The 13,229-nt window shown below is 37.0% G+C and overlaps 1 protein-coding gene across 5 annotated transcripts in view; it reads right to left on the bottom strand.

Annotated features, from left to right (window-relative positions):
- The window catches only part of ATRNL1 (attractin like 1), a 506,958-nt gene that overhangs the window by 324,342 nt on the left and 169,387 nt on the right, over positions 1 to 13,229 (bottom strand). For all 5 annotated transcript variants that reach the window (XM_053668567.1, XM_053668564.1, XM_053668566.1 and 2 more), the window contains exons 22-23: positions 6,186 to 6,280; positions 1,357 to 1,435 (exon numbers count right to left, since the gene is read on the bottom strand). In XM_053668567.1, the coding sequence (XP_053524542.1) occupies positions 1,357 to 1,435; positions 6,186 to 6,280 (174 nt within the window). The remainder of the gene's footprint in view (positions 1 to 1,356; positions 1,436 to 6,185; positions 6,281 to 13,229) is intronic.

Here is a 13,229-nt window from a genome sequence, read left to right as displayed (position 1 = left end):
ATTGGAAGGAGGCTGTAATTTAAAATGTGAGCTAAGTGCTTAATCAGTTAAACAAATATTAGGTACTCAATAAATATTTTATGAAATTAACCAAATGAAACAAAGCATTTCCGATGATCTTACCAAGCCCTCCACTTAACAAAAAATAAAATTATTAAAATTATACACTGAACACCTGAATTAATTTCTAACTGATCATTATTCCAAAATTGCCATGAATGCTTTTTAAAAATGCAGATTTTTTTTCCTGACCTGAATCTCACAACTTGATAAATAAAAATTTCTGACATTTGGTTCTGGGTATCTGGGTTACAAGTAATCTCTTGCATACTAAAATCAGTGTTCTAACGTGATTACAGAGTTCTATATATTTTTATTGACAAATCTTAAAACTTGTAGAATTGGTTTACTGCATAGAAGTAAACTTCAAATTAACAGTGCAAGTGATCATGAATCATTAATTAATGTAACTCCCGGAGCCAAGACTTTACCACATGTTTGAATGACGTAACAAAATGTCCATGTTTGCCTGAACTTCTCATTTTTATGCATGTTTTATAAGTGATGGAATGTCAAAGACCTAATCACTCTTGAACTGTTTCCACGATCCTACATATTTAAATAACATGACTTAATTTTCACAAATCAAATAAAGAATACCTCTTTAAAAAAAAGTTTCCAGTACTTTTATGCAACAGCATATCTTTAACATAGAAGATAGGAAGCAAGAGAATTTCCTAATATGTAAATACATAAAAAATAGTGAACATAATTTTTCATAATCCAACATATACATTTGTACTTCTTCTTGGTTACATTTTTTTTAAAGTCAGCAGTTTAATTTATGAAGCTTATTATGGAAGGCACGCTAAGTATTGGTTTTGTTCTTAACCCTCTTGCGGCATCAAAGCTGACACAGAGGGGCAACAGATTTCTAAACTTGAAAGTAATAGATAAATTGTTAATTCATCAGCATTCACAGAAGAATTTCATTGCCTTATACCAATATGAGGTTAGTAATTAAATTTACAGTTTCAATAGTGAATCAAACCATTAATATTTTAAGTTATTTAAAAAGTAATCTAAATTAAAATCATAGCAATTCATGGCACTGCCATTTAAAAAAAATTGTCATGTACCATATTTGTTCCCCATCTATTTTTAATAAAAGACAAAGATAACAAAGTAATAAAGTTTTATTAATAATGCTACTTATTTTTTTTACCTAAAACAATACAATACCAGGCATATAATATTTTTAATTTCATTTATTTAAATTAATAGTAAAAACTCATCTTAGAACACCTTCCACATAGAAACTGAAGTGAAAGACACAGGGCAACAAAATTCTCTTACCTGTTGAACCCACTGACCATGTAATGTTGAGGTTAAAGTTGTTTGATGCATTAATCGAAATATCCAAATTTTTGTTTGACTACCAAGAAAAAAAACATGAAGGTTAAAAAACCAACTTATACTACATTAATATGATTAATGTTTTCATCATGTCCATGCTATATTTGTCAAACTCTATAAATTTATCATGACAACATTCAATTGAGTAAGTGCAGATGCCAATTACACTCTTTTAAATAATATAAATAGGTGATCGACTCCGCAGTAGATTTAAGATTCCCATTTATCTTCTCTGCTAAAATCTGACCTTCTGCATGTAAGCCAGTGGCTGCTGTAATTCAATATTTGTATTTTAACTTTCTTCGCTGATCTGTAGTTAATATTTAAATGATACAGGTTTGGATGAGTTCAAAACCTTTACAGCAATACAACAGTATTTTGTTGAAAGGCTTCTTCTTAGGTGCATATTCTAGTATTACACACACTTCTTCTAGTTAAAAAATGCTTAAACTATGTACATGAAAACTTTCAGGCAACAATGATGAAACTGCCTGGGGAGGAAAAAGGAGGCCACATCGTTTAAACGCCTGTACAGAGGAACACTGATGAGTCTGTCAGTCAACCTGTTTTCTTCCTGTCATTTACCAGAAACAAATGTCTGAGAGATTTCTTTAAATGTTTCTGTTATTATCTCACTCCAGGAGATGAGGAACAGAAAGGTCGTAGGACGGTAACTATTTAGTTCTCCAAAAACAGGCAACCACACACAGAAAGATGGTCACATTGGACGAGCTTAGCTTCACGGACTGAGTGTGTTGGGCTGCATTTAAAATACACAATGACTGGTACTAAAAGCTGTACGGATAGGCGAGACCTGGCTACTAGAAAATGTATCAGTAACTTCCTTAATATTACTATCTTTTTCTAAATTAGATAAAACAGGTAAGCCAATAGAAAATATATCTCCAATTTTCTGATTTGACTCAGAGAAAATGTCTGTAAGCAATTAAGCTCCCTGCTTCTGATGTTACATCAGAAACGGTTGTAGGAGGACATTACTGAAATTCGGGACCCTTTCTTGATGAAGAAGAGGAGAAGCAAGGAGCCCCATAAAAGGTCAAGGCTGTTGGATGTGTGGTAGTCGTTCCACTTTAAAGATACATTAAGATCCTTTTTGTTTACCTCAAAATAATATCTACTCTTAATGATCGCCATAGACAGAAGGATAGCTAGGCCTGTAGAGAGCTACTAATAATGTTCGACAACTACCACAGAGCGTCCTCTTCATAGTTTCCAGGAAGAAAATACGTATTCAACAAGAGTGGTCGTCCCCCAAGGACATGCGCAATTCAATGCATGATAATAAGGTTAAATGCCATACAGATTTTTCAGGGTACTGCTCATTAATGCTGCAGAGACAGTATCTGAGTGTTCAAACTAATAAAAAAAAATACAGCCTGGGAGTTTAAATATATATGGTATTTCAGAAGGATTCCACATTATCCACCAGAGTCATAAGTGGCCATGACTGTAAGAAGGAAGTTAACACATTCAGTTCTGTTGATAAGCTGTTCAGATACCTTCCACAATATGTATCACAAAACTGTCCACCTTCTTGAAACCTTGCTATTTCTTTGATAATATGAGTGAAAATGGTTGACACTGATTCCGGACAATGCCACTAATAGGACCCTAGCAATAAACGCAAACTGCTTTTATGTCGGCATGCAGACAGGTCTGTTCAAAACATGACGGGGTTCAGGGGTTCAGGTCTGAGTGTGGTAAAAAAAAACGTCTAGTTCACATCATGTTACATTAAGGAAAGCCCAGAAGTGAAAAGGAGAAAAATCTCTGGTAGCAAAATATTGACTTACATCAATATTTTGATGTAATGAACTAATCAGACCTGAAAACCAATTACTGCCCCATACCCATTAGATCATGCTCATGAGGCAATGAAATAAATTAATGCAGAGGACACACTGTTAAGTCAGACAGTCTTGGGTTCAAATTAGTTCTTTCACATATGTGTTGACTGATTTAGGGAAAGCAACTTGTCTTTCCTGAGAGATCAGTTTCCCTATCTCTAAAGTGAGGATATGATGACCTCCCTAAAGAGTTTCTTGGGGATATAAAATAAGGTAAATTCTCAAAACACAGCATCGTTTCTGGTGACAGTGCTGATAATGGCAGCACTTTTGATATTCTTAGGTCTGGTGACAAAGGATGCCTTCTTCTCTTTCTTCATCCTCCTCTTTACCAAGGGACTCAGGTAAGAGGGAATATTTGTGAATGTCTGAGAAGGAGTTGGTTGTTTATTATTAATGAAGTATTTCATAAAATGGTTTATTTTAAAAAATATGGTAGAAACAGTGAACTCCTAAGAAAGCCTAAATGATCATTTTTACCTTGAACTCCCATCTTCATCATTTGGGGTGGGGAGATCATGAAAATAACTGCTACTGCTTCTACAAAGGTCAAAAAACTTCCGATTGATATAGAAAATTATAAAACTCTTTTTGAGCCCTGGCTGGTGTGGCTCAGTGGATTGAGTGCCAGCCTGCGAACAAATGAGTCACTGGTTCGATTCCCAGTCAGGGCAGGTGCCTCGGTTGCAGGCCAGGTTCCCCAGTAAGGGGCACATGAGAGGCAGCCACACACTGATGCTTCTTTCCTTCTCTTTCTCCCTCCCTTCCCATCTGTCTAAAAACAAAGTATTTTTTAAAACTCTTCTCAAATAATTAGTTTATCCTCTATCAATTCCAAGTATAGGCATTACTGAAATATATGTACCATCATTGAAGCCCTATAAAATGCACTTACAGTCAAGAAAAAAATGCTGGACTGAAAGAAGTGATACTGTGATTACCGCAATAAGTGCCAAAAGTACTCAGAACATTGTTGGTTACATGCAGATAGGGTAGACAAAATCATGTTAATAGAAAACTATCCCAGGAATTGTTGACATGAAAGCACCGGCTAGAAGTGATACATAATTGATTTAAATTAAATCTTTTGTCAAAATGTAAAAAGTGCATAAATAATTAAGTCACCTATTTTTTGTTATCTGTTTTTGTAGGTTAAGTAGAAGGCCCTGATCAATAATCCATATTACTTTCAGAAATTTTTCCAAGTTGAATAACTCTTTAAGTACAAATGATAGTTATATAATTACAAGTTATATATAACAATGTTACAAGCATCCTTCATGGCATACTCTCATGGCAGTTCAGCATCCTTTCAAACGACGGTGTCCAGGTTAGAGGCTTCAACGGGACAAGGCCGTAGACAGTACAGCTGAAAGCTAGGACATGTGGAAGCCCCCAAGGACTGTTGAAAATCAAAGGCGAGGACAGTCAAGAGAGAAGCAAAACTAGAATTATCGCCAATCTGGGCCTGTGTGTAGGATGCTATGGATAATCCTGAAAAGGATCATTCTTTTCACACTTACATTTTAAGTTAGATTAACTCTTCTATCCTCGAGGAACTCTACAAGTTTGGAATCGCTACTAAACATTCAAGAAGCCAATGGTAAAGAATAAAATTCTCACACATGTTACAACATGGGTCGACTCTGGAAAGAGTAGGCTAAGTGAAATGAGCCAGACACCAAAGGTTAATATTATATAAAGGTAAATATGTATGTAAATATATATATATATAAAGGTAAATATATAAAAGGTAAATATGTACTGGAATACGCAAATTCATAGACACAAAATGTCAATGAGGGTTCCCAGGGGCTGGAGGGAGGAGAGCAACTGTGAGCCATTGCTCAATGGGTACAGAGACTGTATTTGAAATGATGCAAAATTTTGGTAATGGATAGCGGTAATGACTGCATAACACTACAAATGTACCTAATGCCATGAAATTTTACTCAAAAGTGGTTAGGATGATAAATTTTATTTTATGTGTATATGTAGTTTCTGACATATCGTGAGTACGTCCAAAAAAACACATTGGTGAAGACAGGTTCGTACCTTTGAAGAAACATCTTTAAAAAATCCTTACTGAAAAGTCAAAATTTTAAATAGGTATTCCTTTAAAAAGGCATTCCTTAAAATCTAGAAAACAAGAAGTAACAAGAAGAGTCACATTAAGTAACTCTTCTATTTTTTTTTGGAAGGAGGTATCCTATTTTACTAGAAAAGGAAAATCTAAGAAATTATATAACTTGTTAAGAAGTCTTATAAAATATTTTAGAGAAAAGAAGCGACCAAATGTCAGGAAATAGTCTGAGGTTTCACCTGTTTCAAAAACTATTAAAATGCATGATACGGATTTAATAAGATAGGTTGATATGTAATGAGACCACACAATGGGCAAGATGACAGGATAAGAAGTCCAAGCCCTCGCCTCCCTACAAAAACACCAATGATATATGGAACAAAACGCCTTCAGGAGAGGACCAAAATCCAGTTAGGAAGTGGCAGTACCAGAGAGGCATGCAAAACTGAAAACTGCCATGTTACAGTGGGTAAGAAGAGCTATTAGCCCCACATAAGCCCCTCCCCCAGGCCAGCAGAGTGGAGCATCAGCACAATCACCCAGACCTGGAATTTCCCCCTCAGGGGAAAGGAAAAAAAGTAGCACATATTCAACATCCTTGACCTTTCATGGCACGACCTCCAGGACTTGTGTCTGTCTCACCTGGCCCAGAGCTCTGGGAGAACAAGCATGGCATGGACATCTAACAGCAGTTATGAACCAGGAAAATAAGTGCAATGATTCTAAGAGGTAAAACTGCAACCAAACAAGACAAAAATAATCTGTACCCCCTGCTATATACACAGAATGGTTTGAGAAAAGTTAAGTGATCTCCCCACCTGTTCTGGGTTCGCTATGAAGTTTATGGCAGTGTGGTGGCGGTCGTCTTCCTGCAGCAAGCTGAAGGTGAACTGGTAGTCGATCAAGAGGCTGTCTGCAGGGAAAAACGCAATCCTGACGTGTCATTTAAAAACTGCTTGAGAAACCAAGTCACGTGAAAACATACTGTATACCAGTATCAGAGATGATTAGCGTTAATTATTAGTAGCCTAAGTCAGACTAGCGAATTACAAATCATGATATTAAGCTACAAAAAGCAAAATATAGATATGGAAGAAGTCCTAATTCTTTAAAAATTGTGATAAAAATTCTATAAACACTGTAAGGCATTCTGGAAACTCCATTAAAGTAAGAATATAAAAAAAGGTCATCCATAATCTTATAACTAGAGAAAAAATACAAAACATTTTGGTGCATTTTATTCCAGTTAAAATTTTGTAAACAGAATGACAGGTAGACATTTTGATGGCAGTAAAATCAAAATTCTTTAAACACATGAATTTTAATAGCTAACATATTTCATCATGTGCTATAATAAATTTACTTGTTCCTTTATTACAGTGATACTTTTTACTTTTAGCAATTTTAAAATGACTCTGTGGTAAAAAGAAGGTAAAAAATATGAACAGTAAAGTGACAGCAAACTCACAATTATGAACAACCACGCCTAAAGCAAAAACAAAAGCAAACTAGGCAAACAACTAGAACAGGAACAGAACCACAGAATGGAGATCACGTGGAAGGTTAGCAACAGGGGAGTGGGAGGAGGAGAGAAGGGGGAAAAGGTACAGAGAGTAAGTAGCATAGACGGTAGGTAGAAAATAGATAGGGGGAGGGTAAGAATAGTATGGGAAATATAGAATCTAAAGAACTTGAGACACGTGGTCATAAACTAAAGGGGGGGGAATGGTGGGAGAGGGGGGTGTGCAGGGGGGAGAGGAGTGAAGGAGGGGAAATGGGAAAACTGTAATAGCATAGTCTATAAAATATATTTTAAAAATGACTCTGTGGTAAACATCATTCTACAGAAATGAGTGCCATTTACAAGTGATTAAAAAGGAATATAGGGGCAAACCATTTATGCCTAACTTTGTCCACATATAACGCCGAAACCCGGTGACACAGTTGAATGTTAAACCTCAAGTGCAGCTTCTCACGTGACATGAGGGCGAAGTATTCCCACAAGGTGCACCGCCACTTTGGTGACTGCAGGGGAGCGGGGCAAGAGTAGAAGGGGACTAAATGGTAATGGGAAAAATAATATAATAAAAAACTGATTTAAGCTAAAAACTAAAAAATAAAAAGACTGAATCTTGGTGGTAGACGCTCAATGCAATATACGGACAATGTATCACAGAAATGTACACCTGAAACCTATATGATCTTATTAACTAATGTCACCCCCAATACACTGAATTTAAAAAAGAAAAAAATACACTGCTACCTTTACGGAAAAATATTTCAAGTTATTTTAAACAGAGATGACTTCTATTTTTTGGATACATGTTATTTTTTTTCATGTTATGCCTTCAGCAATTAAACACTATTACAATAAAAAGTCAAGACAGGAATAGTATCACTGGATTTATTGTTAAAATTACTAAGGCATCATTCCTTACGCTGTTTCCTGTATACTTCGCTAGATCCATCCTATGTATTTCTCATATGATTTAGTGTAAAGGCAACACTTTGTCTTTCTGAGAATTTGTAGGCATCCTTGTAAGTGACAAGAAGAATGATGCAATAAGTCATATTTCCTATTTCCACCTGGCGGCCGGAGAACGCAGAGGCGAGCTCAACAGGCCAGTGTTCTTCTAGGCACTGGAGATACAACAACGAAAGAGAAAACTTTCTGTCCTCATGCAAAGTATATTCTACTGGATGGACATCAAAACTTCATAAATGATTTAAGTATATAATGGATGATGACAAGTGTTTTTGGATAACAACCAATTCATGAAAAGGAAACCACGATTGAGGTAGAAGTGTGCTTGCAATTTTGAGAGGGGACATTTAAAAATCAAAGAGAATAAGAGAATAAAATGTGAAGTTTAGTAGAAAACAATGTAGTCCAGGCAGAGGGAACATGTACAAAAATCGCAAAGAAAGAACCAGCCCTAACTACGATTCTCTGAAGAAGAGGTGATGGAGGCGAGGGCACCAGCAGTAGCTGGGGGTCATGAGAAGACGTCAGACTCATAGAATGTATTTGGAAGGTACAGCAAACGGAATTAACTGAATAAATGGATGGAGCATCGGGAAGAGAGGTAAAGTTTTTTTGACCCAAGACCAAACACAACAGCAGTATTTGCTGAAATGGGTGAAAAGAATAGGTTTTACTTGTTAGGAGTTGGGGAATAATTAGGAGCTTAGTTTTAAAGATGTTAACTTTAAGTTACTAATTGAATATGCAAGTGGTATGTTGAATAGAGTTCATGAGCACGCCTAGTCCGTAACGGTTTGGAAGTTATCGGCATATCAGAAGGAATTTAAATCCCTGGAGCCCAGAAAGCGCCTGCTGGAGACAGAGAAGAGGTCCCAGGCCTGAGCCCTGGGGGGAGCACTGTGAGCCGATCAGAACTCAGGAGGAGCCCGCGAGGGCAAAGTATGAGACAGGAATAAAACCAGTATTTCGTGTTACGGGGCCAAGTAAACAATGTTGCAAACAGAGGAGTGATCGCCCGTCCGCGGCAGCAGGCGGGGGCTCAGAATTAGGGCTGCAATATTGAGGAAAGAGAGAATCTACTCAGAATGAAGGGAAAAAAAATACCACCAGAAAAAGAAAACACTTTGAAACTATTTTCAAGGCCTTGTCTGCATCATTATCTCTACTTTTCCTAGCTTGAAACACAACATTAAGAAGTCGGGAGTAGATAGCCTTTAGGAGGTAAGGTCTGGGTGACTTGGGACACCTGAGCGGCTCTGGCTACAGCTGCAGTGCCCCAGGCCCATGGACACTCTTCTGCCTTTTTGGACTCTAGCCCTCTGCCACGGTCATGTCCCACCGAATTCTTGGTGAGCCTTCACACTTGGTTTCTCTATTCTTAGTTGATAGAGTGGGAGGTACAGGAACAGCACAATGGATAGTATGGACAGTAAGGACCGAGCCTAATGTCGGCTGAGCTGAAAAAATAAGCCTGGCTGAGAACAAAATGAGTAGGAGTATTACTAAATTCAGGTGACTAATAGGAATGCCACTCAGTGAATTATTATCAACTGAAAAAGTTTAGATTTCTACACAGAATGCTTGTTTCCCTTTAAAGCTGCTTGGAATTCCCTTTTAAACTCTTCTAGAAGCGAACTGCACACGTTTCCACTTAACCAGGAGCTGATGTATTTCTCCCCTCAATTTAAACAAAATGCTCATATATTTTTAGGAGTGTTACAAATGAATAATTAATTACCTGGGACTTAAAACATGTACCATATTCCTCAGATTTACTCTGAACTTCTCAGCTAAATAGGGTACAGGACATAAAACATTAAAATTTAAAATATGTCAGGTTTGTGCAAGTACACATATTTTGAAAATAAGTTTTTATACTGCTTTAATGAACCACTTTATTATTATGATATAAAGAGAAAGAATGAGTATAAATCAACTAAATAACTTACGGTATTATCGATAAACAGAGAAAAAGTAGCAGGAGGACTAAGTGTGATAAAGTGAGGGGAGAAGCTTATTTTTATTTTGGGAAAAACAGCATGTTTTTATACCGATCCACATAAATAAGAATTCAGTAGAAGAAAAAGTTGAAGAGATGGAAAAAAATTTAGAACAACATCCTAAAAGGTAGGAAGTAGGTAAAAGGCCATAACCTTGGAACTCAAGGGAGGACCCAACAGTCTCGAGGGATAGTGAGTTCCCTGGGTTTGAGAGGGTTTTTAATTTGTTTTCACTTCCTGTATATCCCCACCTGGGAGCTAGAGCAGCTACAGTCTGGAGACACCAACAAATTCACACCCCCCAAAAGCCCTAAGAAAATTCTGGCGCTGAGACTGCAGTCTGGGGCCCTGTAAACCTCACCCATCACCCATCCTGCACTCAGGTCGGCAGAGGTGCAGCCTGCTGTGCGGCAGGAAACACAGGGAAGTGTTAAGGGGTAAGCAGACACTTCTTAAGTTGTATTATGTACACTGCAAAAGTATATATACTGTAAATGTGAAAGTATGTATTTTATATTTTATATGAAAGTATACAAGAATGTTAATAAAATGAGAATGGTTTGTGTGACATCAATGTACCCTGGCAGTCAAGGAGAGTGGACTGCGATGCACACGCCTGAGCAATGACGACTTCATTGTCCTGGTCAGTGGGGGCAGGAGATGCCATTTAGGGAGTGCATGTGCTGTGTGGCCATCACATTCAAAATGGCTGAGCAAGTAGAGCAATGAATCTGCACCACATTTTGCATTAAGCTTGAACATTTCCGCATTACACAGATATTATTCTGACGATTCAGAAGGCCACGGCTATGGGTCCCTGGTGATTGGCAGCTTCCTCACAACTTGTCCACTCATGCATCATGTCTCATGCAGAGATTTTTGGCAAAACATCAAATCACCTAGGTGATTCAGGCCCCCTACAGCCCAGATTTGGTGCCCTGTGACTCCTGGCTTTTCCCAAAATTAAAATCACCTTTAAAAGGAAAGAGATTTCAGACTGTCAATGAGATTCAGGAAAATACAATGGGACAGCTGATGGTGACTGGGAGAACTGTGTGAGGTCCCAAGGGGCCTCCTATTTTGAAGGGGACTGAGATGTCATTGTCCTATGTACAATGTCTCTTGTATATTGTATCTCCTTCAATAAATGTCTCTATTTTTCTTATTACATGGCTGGGTACCTTCTGGACAGACCTTGTATATGATACTTTTCAGCATAATTTAAATTTTCATAATTAGTAAAGGATAAACTATATTTTGCATGTTTAAATATATTATTGACTAGAAACAATTATTTAAGAAATTTGAGTATAGAGAAAATGTCAAAGAGATATATTTCAAAGCTTAAAAACCATAAACACTATATAAGTCAGTCTTTTGATTTTACAGATCAAGCCCTAAAAGTTAGAACAACTGTAAATGATACAGGTAGCTCTTAAATATTTTGGCTAAGAATGAGCAAACTATCTCTGATAATTCCGGGAAAACTGGAGGTTGGCGATTAATTTCCCAATAAAACTTACAAATATGGGTAAAATGAGCAATAAAAAGAGCCACTTCTCTTTACATTGCTCTCACTTTTTGATGGTAGACCTCAAGGTAAATATGAGGCTATTAATACAGCATGGAATTTTCTCAGAAAAATAAAAATCGACCTGCCTTTTGACCCAGCAATTCCACTGCTAGGATTATATCCTAAGAATCCTAAAACATCAATTTCAAAAAACCTATGTACCACAATGTTCATAGCAGCACAATTTACAATAGCCAAGAGTTGGAAGCAACCTAGGTGCCCGTCAGTAAATGAATGGATCAAAAAACTGTGGTACATATACACAATGGAATTCTATGCAGCAGAGAGAAAGAAGGAGCTACTACCCTTTGCAACAACATAGATGGCACTGGAAAGCATTACGCTGAGTGAAATAGGTGTTGAAAGACAAATACCATATGATCTCACCTTTAACAGGAAGCTAAATGACAAAACAAACAAGCAAACAGAATAAAAACAAAGACACTGAAATGGAGAACAAGTGGGCAGCGACCAGAGGGAAGAGGGAAGGGAATTTAAGGGGGAAAAAGGGGGAGGGATTTGGAGGAACAAGTATGAAGGACACAGGGATGAGAACTAAAGGGGGTGGAAATGGGAGGGAGGTGGGAGCACAGGGCAGGGGGGGCTGGGATGGGAGAAATAGACAAAAAACTGTACTTGAAAAATAACTAAATAAAATTATTTTAAAAAAATACATCTGGGTCCAAGTCATATAAATGAGACAAAGTCATCATCTCTGAGAAAGGAAACAAAGAGAAAGGAAAAGCTGACACCTGTGTTAAAGGTAGTTTTCGACTTGCATAGTGAGGAGAGACGAGAAAAATATTCTGTCTACGGTACATTAAGTATACATATTTAATGTGAGTAAAGTGTTTAGTCAGTTAAAATACCTGAGCAGTCTGCATTAAAGGAAAAAGGAAATCTAAAAAAACCCCATGAAATTGAAGTTGAAAGATAACACTGAAAATAATGAGAGCAAACCAAGTAAAAATTTTTAAAAAACCGCAACAGAAACCAAGAAGTAATAATATAATGACAAAATAAAATACAATAACAATTCCAAAAATACAATAATTAAAACATGGAACCGAACTAGTGCTATGTAAGACAAACCTGAAGAAGCATCTCCTATTGGTCATAAATTAAAAAACATTCAAAAGGAATAACAGGCCTAAAAATTTTCAATGTATGCATGACTAATGTTGTAGCCAACGTCATAACAAAACAAAAAGGAACACATAAAATAGACGTTAAATATATGATAGAAAGAAATCTGTTGAAGATTGAAACCTAAATATTAAAAGGAAATACCTTGTATAAAAGACAAAAGAAGTCCAGCATCACCAACAACAGTCCAAAAGCAAACCAAATGCCTGTCCATTGGTGGAAGGAAATGCAGTATGTCCATACGATGAAATATTATTTAGATGACTTCACCGTAAAGAGGGATGAAGCACTGAAAGCTGCTATAACACGATGAACCTTGAAAGGCAGCAGACAAACCCAAGAGAAAGAAGGTTGCCAGGGGCTTGGGAAAGAGGGAAGGAAGAGTGAGTACTGCTGCTGTGGACAGAATTTCTCTTAGGAGTGATAAAAATGTTCTAGAATCAGACAGTGATGATGGGTAGACAACTTTGTGAGTATACTAAAATTCTCTGAGCGGTGCGCTTTGAAAGTGTGAGATTTTTGGTATATGAATTGTATCGTGATAAAGTGGTTATTTTAGAAATACTGTAGACATTCAGGCACCTCCATGTGGGCATGTGCACACACACATTCACATAGAAAATTAGTTATTTATAAAGAAAAATTAGGCAAGATGGAA

This window comes from Artibeus jamaicensis, unplaced genomic scaffold (genome assembly GCF_021234435.1).
Source record: "Artibeus jamaicensis isolate MK-2021 breed Jamaican fruit bat unplaced genomic scaffold, CSHL_Jam_final contig_490, whole genome shotgun sequence".
NCBI classification, from domain to species: Eukaryota; Metazoa; Chordata; class Mammalia; order Chiroptera; family Phyllostomidae; genus Artibeus; species Artibeus jamaicensis.
Note: the sequence above shows the minus strand (reverse complement) of the source record. Positions and strands in the feature narration are given on the sequence as shown.